The 16,713-nt window shown below is 37.2% G+C and overlaps 1 protein-coding gene across 3 annotated transcripts in view; it reads left to right on the top strand.

Moving 5' to 3' along the window:
• Positions 1–16,713, top strand: part of Lmpt (four and a half LIM domains protein limpet) — a 95,238-nt gene that overhangs the window by 56,797 nt on the left and 21,728 nt on the right. The window contains exon 1 of one of the 3 annotated variants that reach the window (XM_087409230.1): positions 8,613–10,331. The exons of 1 other annotated variant lie outside the window; for it this stretch is intronic. In XM_087409230.1, coding sequence (XP_087265356.1) covers positions 8,628–10,331 — 1,704 coding nt within the window. In that variant the 5' untranslated portion in view covers positions 8,613–8,627. Of the gene's footprint in view, positions 1–8,612; positions 10,332–15,862; positions 16,337–16,713 lie in introns of those variants that run through there. One more of the 3 variants, XM_011062494.2, reaches the window with a different exon arrangement.

The following is a 16,713-nucleotide window of genomic DNA, read 5'->3' as shown; positions in this document are numbered from 1 at the left end:
AATGACTTCAGATTGATTAAAAAAAAAAATCAGTCATTAAAATAAAAATTCTTGAAGATATTCCTCGGAATTCCTTATAGAATAAAAATGATAATGTTACTTTATTTTCAAACTTTTCTGAAATTGTTATGAATTTATTACAGATTAATCCATACAATGAAAATGATTACAGTATTGCTGTAATTTATGGAATATAATATTATTTTACATAATTTATATTATGTAACGTGAGATCCTTCGTTGCAAAATTCACTGAAATATGAAAAGTGCCAGCGTTTCGCCACTGTTTCGTCAAGAAATGTTGCCTCGAGTTGGTTTTAATCCAACCGGAAACCTCGCCTGCCGGTAATCTATTTTGATTCCTTGTCGAAGCTCCCACCACGATGGATCCAGAGACTGACCCGTTCGGGTCTTTTATTAGAGCCAGTCAGAGAGTTTCAGGAAGGGAACGAAAGACGACGAAAGCGCGCGAATAAATCGACGTAATATCCTTAATGCAGTATTAGGATTCGTACTTTTTTTCATTCGTTTAAGAGAAAATAGATATCTCTTTTCATTTCGTTGATTAATAAACGAAAAATAAAAAAAAAAAAGGAAAGTGACCGCGCCTTTTCCCGATACGAAATCCGTCGTGACGACCACGGCCTGCGGTCACTCGAGAAAGGTGGTTTTGGATTTCGGTAAGTGAAGTGCGCCAGCGCGTAGTCAGACACGGTTGCGCGATAATCGCTCGAGGATAAGTGTTTACGGGTCGGCTGCCAAGATGTCCGCAACCGCGAATGATCGGAAAGAAAAGTCGTCGCGTAAAAGTCACGCGGGATGGTAAGGACCTGGTGAAATGACCCACTCGCTAATCGATTTATGTCTGTATATCTGATAATAAAGTACGCAAACACTATTCCCCAGAACAGAGTACACATTCCCCCCTCCCATTCGCACCCGCGCGAACACTTCGTAAAATTACAACGAGCCTGAGGATACAAAAACTATTTACACAAAGACAATTTACGCTGCATATTTACAATGTCGCGACGATGTAAATTAGAAATCGGTCCGTTTACGATAAAAATGATGTGATAATGCATTGTATAGTGAGAATTGATTAAAATTGTATTAAAAATTAATATGTCTTAATAACACGATTTAATTCGAAATATCGTACAATATAGAGATAATTTATATCGGTGTAATTGTGAGATATTTACGATATAAATCGCGCAAAATACGAGTTGTATAAATGAAGTTTTTATTTTTTATGGGGAGAAACACGCGATTCTGTGGCACGGTTGAAACGTTCTATCGAGACTTTGCGAATGTTCTGAGCCTTTGAACAAGCAAAGAGCGGGTTTTATACGAAAATATGGCGTAACAATGACGCAACGTGTCGTAACAGTGTAAAATTCTGGCACATTGTCTATTTCAAGCGAACAGCGTTTTACAACTGCCGCATTAAAATCAATATATAAAGTTGGAACGGATTCGTAGATTATGCTGTTTAATATCGCATTTTTTTGTATAGCTGAATTAACTTGAATTTTAGTTAGGCAATTGAGTATTAATTTATGTGTGTATATGCACTAAAAAAATTGTTTTTAGAGACGTTAATATATAATATAAAATATTAATTTATAAATCATATAGATTTTCATATATTTGTAGCATAAAAATTTGAAGGCTGGTTTTAATATGAAATAAATTTTTTGTCATCTTAGAAATAAGTTAAAAAAATAATTTAAAATTAATACTGTATGTAAAAAAAATAATACAAAAATAATAAACGCTTAAAATTATTTTCATATTTCACGTAAATTAATCGTAGTGCTTCGAAGATGCAACATTACACGGACATTCGTGCTAAAGTGATTTATCGAGCAGTCATTTCGTGTACCAATTTATTGTTGGCAAAGTCATAAACTGAAAACATAACAGAAACAACATAACGCAAACAAATAGTTGTGTACCGAAAATTTGCCGTTTTGTCTAGTTATAGTGCCAATTTTGCAAGGTCGAGCTTTGCTTTTAGATGCGATTTATTATGATTTGAATCTTGATTAAAGCTTTAGTAGCGAAAGATCGTTTTTTACTTGTTCGTAAAAATTCGATGCCAACTCAAACAGCTAAAAATGTATCTGTGAATGCGCTGATTTGTGTTAATTATAGCTCATTCACTCGATTATATAATAATATAATTCATTTCTCTTGAAAAATAATATTTTAACCAATTTATTTCGAGATCTAATTTGTTTTAAATTATTTTAATTATACATATAATATTTATTAATATTTAAACGGATGATAAACTATTACGATCGAGTAGCACGATATAAATGGCAATACCACTCCTCTGCAATAACAGCCAACGTTTCGTAAATCGCTGATGAATGAGACGTTTAACAAAAATAATTAGAATGTCAGTGACACTCGTCAGTAAGAAACGCTTTGTAATGGCAAGGGGTTGCACGTCTCTCGGACGCCAGGCATTCTAACTAGGTCTTTGCACTTGACCATTTCCTGGTTGCCAGAGTTACGTCTCTCATCTCGATCGGCCAGACTGAGCCTGTCACTATTACTTCCGATACTTATTGATTAAGATAAACAGTTTTCAGTCCGAAAAATATTTTTACGATAAATTAAAACTTTTCAATTAATTCGAGAATGTTTATTTTTAAATTGTATGTGATTTAAAGCTCAATTTAGATAAATTACACTTGCTGCAGATAGCTAATTTGCTTTATCATAAATGATTCCAATAAGAAATTTTGTGAATAAAAAATATTTACTTTTCGTTAAAGTTCGCTGTTCCAAGTCGTTTTGCAAAGAGTTATGCAATCCGATAGGATAATGGATTACAGGGTCCAATAAGAAATATTTCGCGACAAAAACAAGTTTGTACGACGTAATTTGGGTCATGCGCCACCAACATATATTAAAGTTAAGATAAAAGAAACGGCGGAGAGCAAAATGAGTAAGATATATGGAAAGAGAGAAAGAGCAGTATATCAACGATTCTGTGAGTCGCGAAACGAGATCACGGCCGATTCGATATTATAGGCATACCTAGATGCCAAGCGGCAAGACGAGGACTTGCGGTCCTGAGGGAATAATCCTGACGGACTGGACTTTAGTTCCGCCGTTTTAATCTAAATCGGTCGGCTCGCGAACGAGTTGCGGGGCTTTTCAGATCCGGTGGCCCGCTTTTCTTCGACCGTGGCCACCGCCGTTCGATCATCGACCGAAATAGCGTTGGCATTGTTCCGTTTCCCTCCAGAAGAACCGGCTCTCTCGGGTGCGGGCAAGGAGGTCGACTAATTTCGACCTCCACCGTCGCCGTCGCCGCCGCCGCCGCCACCGCTGATAGGATACGATGTCGCGAGCACGCGTTTCTTCTACGTCTAGATTACGTACCAATCGATCTTTCTCAGGAGTCAAAGTGTTTGATGTTGCTTTTTTACGGTTCATCGATTAGCTATTACCTGCGAAAGGCGCGCACACGCGTGAGAAAGACCTGCTCCGAGTCTGTTCTTGGCTTTTACGGGCAGAGTCAAGGTCCTCCACTCAGCGAGTCCAATTTACTTTTCGACAACGTAGTAGTCCGAATTGTATGCTTAATATTTTAACGACTCACTGTTGAATACCATGACGCTATTTATAACGTCAAATTGATATTATCAATGATATTATTTGTTGACGTCTCTGTTATTGTTTATTTCCTTTTCATATTACCTTCCTTTATTTGTTTTTTTTTTCTTTAGTTCGTGCCTTTTCTTCACGTAATATCTAGTTAGTGAAAGACTTGTTATACCGATATTATTATTATTTCTCAATAGAATGTCAAGATGCTAAAGATACAAATTTAATTTAGCGAGAAATTTAATTCATAAAATCGCTAATAGCAGCATTATTATTAATAAAAGCAATGTGTCAAAAAAACTGCACGATAACAATGATTAACAGAGCTAACAAAATAATGTGTGTTTCGAATCAATTTCAAAACCACCGATATATTTTTTACATGTAGATTGCATAAGAAGAAAATGATCTTTTACCGTATTTACAAAAACGTAACTGTATAGAGATTAATGTTGAGGCTATGTTCTTTTATATTGCGGATCATTTACTGAGTGAAAGATTTCTTAATTATGATTTCTTAATTGCGTGCCAGTGAATACACGAGGCGTCGGATAATCTGACGAGTAAATTCGCGGAGCGAGACGTCGCGTCGCAAGAGGCAGCGCCGATTTATTTTAGTTTGCATCCGATACGCTGTCGACGTATACGTTTATTTTCGGCGCTAGTCAGGGAAGTGGTCCGGGTGGATTGCGCAGTCGATGCTCCATCACCCACTCGTGTCTCGCGTGTTTCGCGATTCTTCATTCTCCGATTCCATTGCACGTCTTCGTGGAATTTTAATGGAGCGTATCGCGCTTCAACGAAAAAGCATTAATAAAATATGAACGAGAACTTGAGTCTTGAATTAAAGATATTACAAGTGTTCTCAAAGAAGCGTTTAATTTGGAGATATTGAAATTTATTCTTGTCTCCATTTTTTAAGCACTTAAAGAATGCTTTAAACTTTTTCAACAAATAAAACACTATGTATTTGGATTTAAAACACTAGTTTATTGACAAAGTTTAAAACTAAAACATCTTTAAGCGTTTAAGGAACGGAGACAAGAATAAAACATTTTAATATCTTAAAATTAAACACTTCTTTTTTGAGTGCTTTATGAATATTCTGATCTAAAAAATTAATTAAAATAATATTTAAACAATTATTATGTGGCAATTATTAAAAGTTATTAAAGTATAATATTATTGTTTTTTTTTTCCAAATGATTTCATAATTCTTTATTTGCTGTTTTTATGGAGAGATTTTTTATAAATTCAGCGGTCCTTGGCGCGATTATTTTTTATTGGAAGTGCGTCTGCAATTTTCTGAACTTACTTATCAAGGAAAAGTAGACAGATACTGGGAAAAATGTTTCACATTTATGATATTTATTATCTCAATACTTATTCTAACACCTTTAAAAAAATGATTTTTTAACATGATATCTTAACAACTTTTAATAGGATTTATAGATAATACGTATCATATAAAATTGCATCAAGAAAAGACTGAATCATATCCTACATAAAATACGTGGTACTTAGCGTTGCAAAATTTATTCATTGTTAATGAAATAAAAACGAGATTAACACTATCTTAAAACTCGCGATATAAATGCATCATTCAAAGACAATGGCTGCATTCAACAAAGAAACTTGATCAAAATGATTCCTCAATACAATTGGTTTTTGCCTTTAGTTTTTCGCTGATCTAGTAAGTGTAGGAATCATATTAAGAATCATTGATCAGTTTTCTATGCTGAACACAGTTAATATTCGATATTAATTACGTTAACGGGTTATTCGAAAATGACTCAATTATAGCAATTTGAATCAATTACGTAAAAGTTCTAATACAAATGGATCTTATTGCTTGTAGTTTACAATTAATACACATAATGAAAGGAATAAGAAATAACAGATTTTGACCTATCAAAAACCACGTATTTCTGTATATCTGGTTTTTAATAGGTTGAAATTTATTATTCCTTATTTCTTACTCAAAAATTCGCTTTTTTATAACATATTTTTTTTTAGACATTAAAAAGTCTTTAAACGTTGCGCCTGCTATGTCGAGTAAAATATTTCTGAATATCGCACGTATTCAATTCGTCGATGAGACAAAGCATGTTAGCACGTGTTCTCGTTGTATCTGCATTTTTGTCACATCGTTATCTTGTTTGCTCACTTGCGGACGCGATAAATTGACGAGTGACTGCGTAGGAAACGCTCATCTCTTCCGTGAAATCCGACTTCCTTGGATTTCGTCGCATTCGAATCGCATCGCGCGAATGTAGATCATCGAGAGTTCGATAAGAGGCTCGATTTGGGGCCGCCGCACCGATATCTTCTTGTTGGAGATGCGCCAGAGCGATGTACCGCGCGCAAAACTCGCGGTATCGGGAATCGTGAATCCTGACGTTGATCCATACAAACCGATGAAGTAACCGAAATAAAATCTATCGGGTGACGCCAGAAACTCACTCTGTTCGCGGGCTTACCACAGTCGGCCATGCGTAAATATCGCTCGGCGCAATGCGCCTCTAAACGTCGAATGTACAGAGCGAGTGTATCTGGCGGATCGAATACAGAGACTGCACGCAGAGCGAGTTTAGAATTGCAATCAAATTATTCTTGATCGTGTTAATAGTCGCGCGAAATTCAGCTTCCACTTTGTTGTTTGCGTATGGAAATGTGTATTTTCCTTTTCCTCCAATAAATTTAGAATTGTTTGAACTGAATGAATTAAACTCTATCTCTAGATATATTTTGTTTGTTTCAATTTGCATACGTTGAAAGAAAATAGAAGGAAACTTTTGCAATTAATAAAAATACGAGAGAGACTTTAGATGCTTAATCATCGATGTAAAGCGATAACAAAGAATTGTCATTGTGTTATAACATATATAAAACTGCTTATAGGATTATCGTGAAGTTAATTCTTATACTTCATGTTCCATTAACGTTGCAATAATGTAATGGAGTCTTTATCTTAATCTTACCTTATGATAGAGAAAGGCGCAGTATCCAAGAGATTACAATTAAAGTTAACCGACTCGAGCGAAATCGACCTGAGCTATCAGACGATCAGAACTCGAGATGAATCAGTTAATCATTAGTGGCTAAGAGCCAAATTGATGTATCACGTTCATCAAAAATATATTAAAAATTTTGTTTACCTCCTTGAATACGTCAGATCTGCTCTTCTGGCAGCCATATGAAATTACCAGCGTCATCACGTGGTTGAAATATTCGGGTCGTTCTAACGAACGAGAGTCGCATTCGATGCGTTCGCATTCGAACATCGGTGAATTTGCTTTTCTCTTCGTTAACAAGCTGCGATTATTGAACGGATACGATCAATGGTCAACGATATTGGCAACCAGCGTGGCAGCAGCGGCGACTGCTGCTGTTGCTGCTGCGGATCAGCATCGTTAATTATCATCCGCACCGATCGATCGCGCCGTTCATCGCATCGTGCATTAAGGACAGGGATTCGTGTTCAGGGACATTCGGGCTAACTTTAGCCTTTAGCCGGGCCCCGCACGTCGTAACCGACGTTTCGCGACGTCGACGTCGACGTCGAGACATAACGAGCCGACGGCCACCAGCCTGGCCAGCCGCTTTTGCCCGCGGAAAATAAAACAGTGCTTCGGCCGCCATCCGGCTGCATGGATAAGCCGATAATCGCGTGATCGGACATGATCCTCGCGTTCGGGTAGCCGTTCATTTGTTCCGATACCGAGCGCCAAAAGGGAGAGAAAGAAAGGAAAAGTAGGAGAAAGAGGGAGCGAGAGACGTCGCAACACGCCTTCGTCGACGAGTGGAGAACGTTTCTTAGTGGTGGACGCGTGGGTGGTCCGGCCCCCCTCTCAGAATCACGTAATCGTCGTCTGTCTTCTCAGTGACGTCACCGACACCAAGAATTACTACCGTGCTTACGAGAGACCGGTGCTCACGTCGCTGAGGCCACGAGGTTGCTTCGCGCGAAAAGTCGAAGGCTCCCATCCGGACGATGCTTTCAGAAAGAACTATCAGAATACCGATGAGATGAATCTTTGGAAGGATGCAGAAAAATATCCCTGAGAACGTTACCTAAGATGGAATTTCTCGTCAATTGTATCTCTCTCTATTTGAACACAACTGTGAAAAATATCACGAAATCTCGAATTTATCTCACGTCGGGATTCTCGTTGAATATTCTCTCGGGAAGACATTGACATCAGGCGAAGAATATCTCGCTGAGATTCCTGTGCGAATGCGAAGCACAATACAAGTGTTGCGATTGGATTTTCGCGCTCGTACCGTTGGCGTGTGCCAAAATTATTTTTCATCGATCGAAATGCAGAGTATTCGTACAAACTTGTAAGATTACAAATTTCGATTATATACGCAGAGAGAAAATTCGTATATCGCGCGGTGAAATCGTGACTAATTTGAAAGAAGGTAGGCGTGTAACTCCGAAGACTCGTATAATAATCTTCAGCGAATTGGCGCTCTTTCTTTCTCTCTTTCTTTGGTTATGTGACAACAATTAGTTAATCATTTCAATTGAGACAGAAAGAAATTAATAAATCGCATACAACGAGAGTAGAAACAAATCTTTTAGTTTTACTTAAAAATTTTTAATTAAGGTTCATATGTTTGTAATTATTAATAAAAGTCTCCTAGTATTGGTTTTGACGTCAGTGAAGTTAATATTAGCAACGATACGATCTTATTTGATGAAAAGTGAAGAATTAGATCATCTTTCGAAACGCTGCCAGAATGTAATTATTTATAGCTAATTGAACGAGACTACTCATATGTATTAGGCAACGAGACAACAAATATAACTAGTAATCGATATAAACGAAATTGCAATTTCAATAATCGAAGAATTCCCTGTAAAAAAGTCTTGTAAAAATTTAAATGTATTTAAATTTTTCTCTACAAGAAAAGCTCATAAAATTCCTTGTTCAAAGATGAATCCAAGTATCATAAGATAACTTGAACCATTCTCAATAATTAATTCGAAGATGGGTTTATTGCTATCGGTATTGGTCGGCTGCGTCGGCGTCTTGGAGCTGCTGGCGTGCCTACGACACGCATCTGACAGCGTAGTGATTAGCATCAATCCGCCAACACCATGCCTCTCATATCACAAGCCGGCTAACAATGACATTCAGAGCATTCATGATTCGCTCTGCAGTTTTAGTCACTCGACCGATGTGAGACTTCCTCGTGACGCTAAGCACAAACTCGAAAATCTGCACGAATACAGTCTGAGAGTGCGAAGCGAACTCCGGTCTTTGGATAAAAACTTCGACGGTCGAAGTACCTTATCGGAATGCAGCACCAGATATTTGCTTGGCGGCTCCAGACCAGACTCGAGGCTCAGTCCAGATTCAAGGCTCAGCCCAGACTGGAGTTGTCTCATGCGAGAAGACGATGAAACGTGGATCATCCAAGCCGATCGATATTATAACGATGACAACGATGATTATAACGATGATTATAACGAAACGAAAAGATTCTTGGAGGAAATCAATACGGAAATTCGACAAAGCTTACAGCAAGTCGTGCGATCGCTAGCCCCGCCAGAGCCAGAAAAGTATGTCAGGGTACCTACACCGATCCCGACGTTTGCTCACGAAGAAAACAAAATATCTGTCTCCTCAAGCGAAGTGGACACATCCTTCGACAAGGACTCGGGCAACGATGCGCCCACCATGAGTTCCTTCGATAGCTTTCCTCCGATCATCAAGAGGTACAAGGATTCACAGTCGGCTTCGTCAGTTGACGAATCTGATCACGAGGAGAAAAAGATCACGCGAAGAACACTGAAGAAATCTTCCTCCAAATCTCCAGATTTATCAAAGAAATCGAAGAATGTCGACGTTTCCAAAAAAATTAAGAAATTTTCAAATGACCTTACGAAAATTGACTCGACTGCCCAAAAGCCAACTATCGAAGAGACTGAAAAAGAGAAGAAGACCTTCGTCAGCCAGAAAAAACCTAAATCGGGTAAATCCTCCACGACGATCTTGAGAAAACCTACCAAACTGAAATCTAAGAATGCGGAGATCAGTAAATCTGCAGAAAATTTGAGCATAAAGAAGTCGAAGAAAGATCCGGAACGTCGCAAATCTGACATATCCGTGCAGACGGTGCGCGACTTATTGCGAGATATGTCAACGAATACGTCTCCAACTAACAGTCCATCGTTATCCAGATCGGAAAGTAAAAAGAGCGTCTCGGTAGAAGTACAGACTGTTTTGGAGGAGATGCTGTTGGATGACGAAGCCTTAGAGGAGCTAGTTAACAATGTCATCGGACTCTCCGAGAGCAGAAGGGATATGTCCTTTCGAGGTAGCTCCGCTAGAAAGTCCTTTAAGAGCAAAAGGTTTCGGTCCAGCTCGAAAGATCAGTCGGATGATCAGGATAAACAGATTTACACGGCAACCAATGCAGTCACGTCCGTAGAAAGATCGCGGAAGAAAAAGACGAAGGAATTGAAAGTATCTAGTTTCGAAAACGCCAGCGAGGAGGACCACGAAAGAATCAAAGATGTTATTTTCGACAATTCAAAAGGGTCGAGCGTTTGGAGGAGAAGGGAAGACTCGAGATCGAAATCATCGCTCGAAGAGGATGATGAATTCGTGGACGCGGAGGATGTGAGTTCCGGAAGACCACCTATACAGTACACAATCCCTGACACCGATCAGAACAAAGCATTCTGGGTAATTGAATCGAAGCCATGCGTTTTATAATTGCATAAATTCTTAGTTGGAAATAATCGTGTAATCATTATTCGGATCTAAGATGATGGAACTGATATAAAATAATATAATATTTCAAATTTTTATTCTATACTATAAAATATATGAATTCTAATTTATTATCCAAATTTAAAAGATTAATTGTTATATCTTCAAAGTATACAAAATTAATTAGAAATATTGAAATTATAATAAAAAATATTAATAGTTGCTAATTTGATTAGAGAGCTACTATTAATACCTTTTATCATAATTTCAATGCTTCTAATTAATTTTTTATATTTTACAGATAATTAGATTTTTAAATTTGGTTTTTTTTCGTTATCAAATAATAATCTGCACCTATATTTTTATATATCAATTTTTTTCTTTAAAATTTATAAAAAATAATAAATTACAAATTCATTTTACATATTATTCGATTATATAGCTATTAAGAAAATAATAAATATACTCCGATTTAAAAAACAATATCAAATAATTATTACGTTTCTATATTGAACTTTCTAATAATTAATCAGATTCGTGCAATTATAAAATTCTCAGCTTCTGTTAATACACTACAATATGGTAATTCTTTTTATAGCTCAGCGATATAATCGATCTCTAGAATACAATAACAACATGCAAAAATCTTCAGCAATACGTGAGTACACTGCAAACGATATAAAATTTATTATCGTTTCTATAATTATGTTCTTCAAGATACTGTAATTGAATGAAAATATGGAAAATTTTCAAACAATTAGATGATCGTCTGATATATAAATCGTTGAAAAATGTATTTTAAGTGATAATCATAATTTTAATCTATGTAATTTGATTATTTTGTCCTCCTAAAAAAAAAAATCTTCATTACTTTCAATCTTTATGCGAAACATTTGACATAATTAATTTTATTCTTTGTTATTTTCTAATTTCAATTTTTAATTAATTCCATTTAATTTTTATAAGCTTCATCATATTTTAATTAACAAAGTTAGTTACTATTATAAGATATTATATGAGAAATTTATAAGGAAGGAGGGAGGAGGGTATATAAATCCATATAAATACTTGTAATTATGTACCTACAAATAAAACATTGTTTGTGGCAAAAATCAAATAAAATGTTCTCATAAAGTAAGTTAGAAATTCTTTCAAAAATCTATATATAATAACAAAAACATAAAATAAAAATTAAAATAATTTAAAATAGTTTAAAAAGAAACGGTTGAGATTGAACGGTGTTAATAATTATTCTATACGTAAATTATTAAACATGGAACATTTGGTATGTATTTATTGAATTAAAGTAGTTTATATTTGACGAAAGCCATTTACGTTAGCTATAAAAAAAATGTGTGAACTTGCATTTTTGACATTATAATCGACCAGCTGAAGTAGCTATTGCGGATTTTTAATCTGTATGAAATGAATTAAAAAAGCGGGGATTTACGTACAGTTAGAACATTTATTTGTTACGTTCAAAAATCATATATTTATAGGCACAGCAAGCAAGTTTCAACGAATGGAGTCTTTTAATATCCACCGTTATTTGACGACTAAAAATAATCTCCGTTGATTGTTGGTTTACTTTATTTCGCGCGTCCAATGTGTCAATAAACGTTATTCGACAAGACAAGTTGGATGAACCGGGTAGTTCATTAACTTTATTTTTCATACTTTACTGCAAGGAAAAGCTCCTTCACGTTCGGACATACGGCGCGTGGAATCTCGCACAAGTTGCTTCCGATCTTGCGCAATACTTGTTCCCAAAATATTTCGAATATTTGGCTACGCAAAGCAAGCATTCGTTACTAAAGAATCCCACGCACTTCTCTACTGTCAGACATATTCGCCCACTTTCGTGAAACTAGTAGCCAAGTATTGGCATTACAACTGTCCAAATATATGAAAATCTAGTTGATCATTGAATGTAATTAAAGCATATTAAATTTTTAATAAATATAAAGATAAATATTTCAACTATCTCTCAGATTATATAATCACAATATAATATCTCGAACATGTAAAATGTTTATTTCAAAATAATCGGTGCGGAGTTTGCTTGAATTGGAAACTGTAAAATTTACATAAAAATATTATTTTTGACACCAAAATCTGTTTTGAAAGGGCTCTTTTCGTTCGTTCGTATTTGTACAATCTTATCTCTTATATATACAAACAATTTTAAAATTGACTACGCAAAGTAATATTTAAAAATATCTAATAGCAGATGAGTAAAGGAGCCATTATTTTGGCAATGCAAAATCATTCTGCCAGTCGAGGAACCGACTAATATTAACATGTGAGTGCGTCCATCAAAATTAGAATTAAATTATGCTCAAGATGTCTCATGAAACAACGATATTCAGATTTCATGAGCAGTTGGCGCTGAAAATCAATTAACGCCGCTCGCTTTGTTTCATATCAACGATTCCTCGAGCATGTGAGGGGTGCAATTTCGCAATCGGGGGTGCTTTCACAATTGAACAATACGTAAACGCCATAACAAAACGCATTTGATATTTGCGCGGAATCCTCGGCGGTGCCGCGGCGTTTATTGGTGCCGTGTGCTTCTCGCGTGGGGTCTCCCAAAATATCAATCTCATACCCGCCTGCAAATAATATATGTACACGTGCGCGCGCGCGCATCTAGCACGACATTTACACGGCGACAAGACTCTGCCGTCGACGCCGAAATTCATCAGATGTCTCATTTTTTTTCGCGTCGCGAAGTGTCGTCTGAATATTTTTAATTCACCCTCTCTTCCGGCCTTCAAGATATTATATTACTGATATTATATTTCTGCTACGACATTTCGATGTCTTGATTATTTACTTAAACGTTCTACATTTAACGAAAAATAAATTAAAAATCAGTTTTATTGAATATTTATTTTTGTAATAATTTTAATATTTTGTCAGTTTCTCTTTGAATTTTATTTCCACCTCTTCCAATAAAACGCAATAAATTGAGGATAGTTTATTTTTATTGCTAAAGTACGTTATTTTGGCAGCATCTTATGAGTTAAACCATAGCTTTTCGAGAAAAATTGGAAAGAATAGAAGATATTTTTTCTTTCGGTAGTCTCCAATAATCACAAATAGAAATTGTCAATTTTAAAATTGCCTGTATATACATATTCCTTTTTTCTTAGAAATTCTAAACATAAAAAAAATACATATATATATATATATACATAAGATATATTGACACATATATATTTTTGAATCTTATATACATTCTCATCATTCGCAAGAACCTGCCAGTTCGCGTCACGCGGATTAATGTCCGCGCGAGTTTTCTCCGCGCGTAGGTGGTTGGGGGAGAGGGGGATATTGGTGATGTGTGAAACATTCCGACCCAATTACTTCGCCGATTGCTTCTTCTCTCTCTCTCTCTCTCTCTCTCTCTCTCTCTCTCTCTATCTGTCTCTATCTTTACTTTTCATTCGAGTTCTATTTTTCCACACTCCCACGCACGCCCGGAACCACCTGTTTGGCAGGAGATCAAGGCGCCGCAGCGAGGCTTTTTTTCGGTAGACTCGAAGAAAAAAATTCGACAGAAATACTGAGTGTCGATTGTACATTTTTATCGTCGTGCATCTCGGCAATCCGATACTTTCGAGGAACGTACGACAGTAAGAATGAACGCACTAATAAAGGATGATCTTTCTATTTTTGATGCTAGGCATAAAATTAAAAAATATAGATATAACACTAAATGTCACAACGTTACGATGACACAGCGCGTCTTATTGCAAAGCTGTCAAAAGTTGCGAGTGGAGCGTCCGCAGTTGATCGTAAACGGTCCGATTTATGATCGCTCGCCGTCATTCTTAAACAATATTTATACGGTGCTTTTATGAACTATCAAAGATTTGTTGTCTCCCGACGAACGCGAGTTACTTTTATTGTAGTAACCTTTGCGAACAGATTAATTAATCATTATTCAAGCTTCACCAATGAAGCGAAACACACGCAACATTTATATTTCCTCGTGTCTCTCCCTTTATTTATAAGCAACGTCTGATATTTATTTGCGAATATACAAGATCAAGACGTTGAGAGTTATAAATAATCATTTTTAAATAAATAATTATTGTAGTAAAGTAAATTTGTAAGAACTTTCATTCCACACACGACAAATTGTAAAGAATATTGAAGAAACGATTTTCATATTCAAATCAAAGCTATCAGAATTAAACCATAAACGTTTAATTACACTTTGCACTTTTAATCTTCCGGAGCTGATACTAAAATCTGTTTACTGACGCTGGGTCTATAAGATCCATTTAATTTATGTTAATTAGAAGGTATTAATTTCAAAAAATCAAAATGACAAAAATTAGATACTTGTATTTTGACAAGAATAATCTAAAATTGCAAATGTAATAAAGAAAATTAAACTGTTTAATACTTTTTACAAATAAATTTATAATTGAGAAGATCCATCGTCAACTTCGAAGGGACATAATATTGAATAGATCTAATAAACCTACGTCAGCTATGGAGAATTAATAGATTACTTATATAGACGAAGCGATAATTAAGCATTAATATTCGTCTGATTTTATTGTTAGACATGAGAAGCGCTGCTAGGAAAACTATTATTCCTTTTCCAAAATATTAATAGAAGTGGTATGTTCACAATTCTTGGTTACATTAGTTCGATTGAGGTCGATAGTAACTCGCAGCCGTAAATTACTAAAACCGATTATTCAAACATGCATTTTGCTATGAAAAATGAATCCTCGCTGAGTATTTTCGCGACTGTCGCATGCGGTAGCAGTGGCGGCGACGGCGACGGCGACAGCGACGGCGATGCGACATCAACGATTTAACACGGAGGATAAAACTAGAGAGAGATGAATTTAATGAAGCGTACACCCGCGTCGGAAATTCCCCTTCTGGATCGAAGAATTCTCAGGAGCTGCGCGAAGCAAAACCGTTCCTCCGGAATTCGCGTCAGACTACATCGACCCCGTTCCGTTTCTTCGCGCAAATTGCGAGATACAGGCTGCTCCATAAATACTCATAAAAGAAGAATTCTAAGAAGAAGAAGAAGAAGAAGAGAAAGTGGGAGAAGGAGCGAAGATGTCATCGAGAAGATCGGCCACTGATATCTGAACTGGAAAATCATACAAAAGGAGCGACACGGAGATGAAGAGAGCGGGATGAAGAAACTCGAAGAAGCTCGAAGAAACTCGAGGAAAAAGAGGCGAAGAGAGAAAAAGAGAGATAGAGAGAAAGAGAAGACGCGGGCGTAGAAAAGTTGCACCCGGCACACTGCATCAAGATTCAGGAGGAGGAGAGACTACGCCAAAAGAGAGACGAAGGAGTAGAAGGGTGGAGGAGAGAGACGAGAACGGTCGGATGGCAGGGAGAAGGGTGTGGAAGGACGTCGGAGAGGGTGGCGAAGAGGAGACAAGGGGACACGCGCGGCGCGTTTCTGGAGTCGTCGGGACGCCGAAAATAGCGTCCCGATATGATGACGCCCGGAGCGGGCCGATCCTAGATTTCAGTCAGTTCGCAAGCTCGAAAGCCGCTGAGCAGTAGTAGCCCCGGATCCAGTAGTCTCGCCGCTCCGATTTCTTTTTCCAAATCGACGTCGAAAAACTCGCGGATTCCCTCTCTCTCTCTCTCTCTCTCTCTCTCTCTCTCTTTCTTTTTTTCTCTCTTTCTCCCCCTCTCATTCTCCTCCCTCGTATCCTTCTTACCCTTTCGAGAGAGTTACCCGAATACGACAGTCCGCAGTTGATTCTGTCGCCTAAGGGAGAGCGCATCGCGACGACAGAAGACGGAAGAGGGTAGAACGAAGAGATGGCGGACGTAGACAGTGTAGTGTACACGACCACCGAGCGCAAGGTGCGCAAAGTGAAGAAGACGACCAAGCGTCGGGAGAGCCACGACAACCAAGCATCGGAGGTCACGATCACCGAGGTCGACAACACGCAGAACAACCACCATGCCATCGAAGAGTATGTGCTGGCTGACGATACAATCCGGCAGACCCGCATAATCTCATTATCATTTCTTCTTTCTTTCTCGTCATAACGGTGACCCATCGTCGCCGTAATCACTGTCGTGCTCACGACTCTCGTAACATCCGGGAACGGGATTCTGCGAGCGTCATCCCGGAAATTATGCGCGGACGATCGGAAGATTGCGATTGCAATGATAATAGTACGCAAAACAGATATTGGAGGGTTGGTTGCACCAAGTTTAACGTTGCTCTCGGTTAAGTGAATCTCCTTCTGTATATCAAGTAGGACTGCAATGTAGATTATTGGGGAACAGTAAAGTAAAATTGATTAACGAAGACTGTTGATCAGTCAATCAGTCTAAAATAAAATGC

This window comes from Acromyrmex echinatior, chromosome 9 (genome assembly GCF_024713525.1).
Source record: "Acromyrmex echinatior isolate Ae372 chromosome 9, ASM2471352v2, whole genome shotgun sequence".
Taxonomy (NCBI): Eukaryota; Metazoa; Arthropoda; class Insecta; order Hymenoptera; family Formicidae; genus Acromyrmex; species Acromyrmex echinatior.
This window is presented reverse-complemented; position numbering and strand designations above follow the sequence as displayed.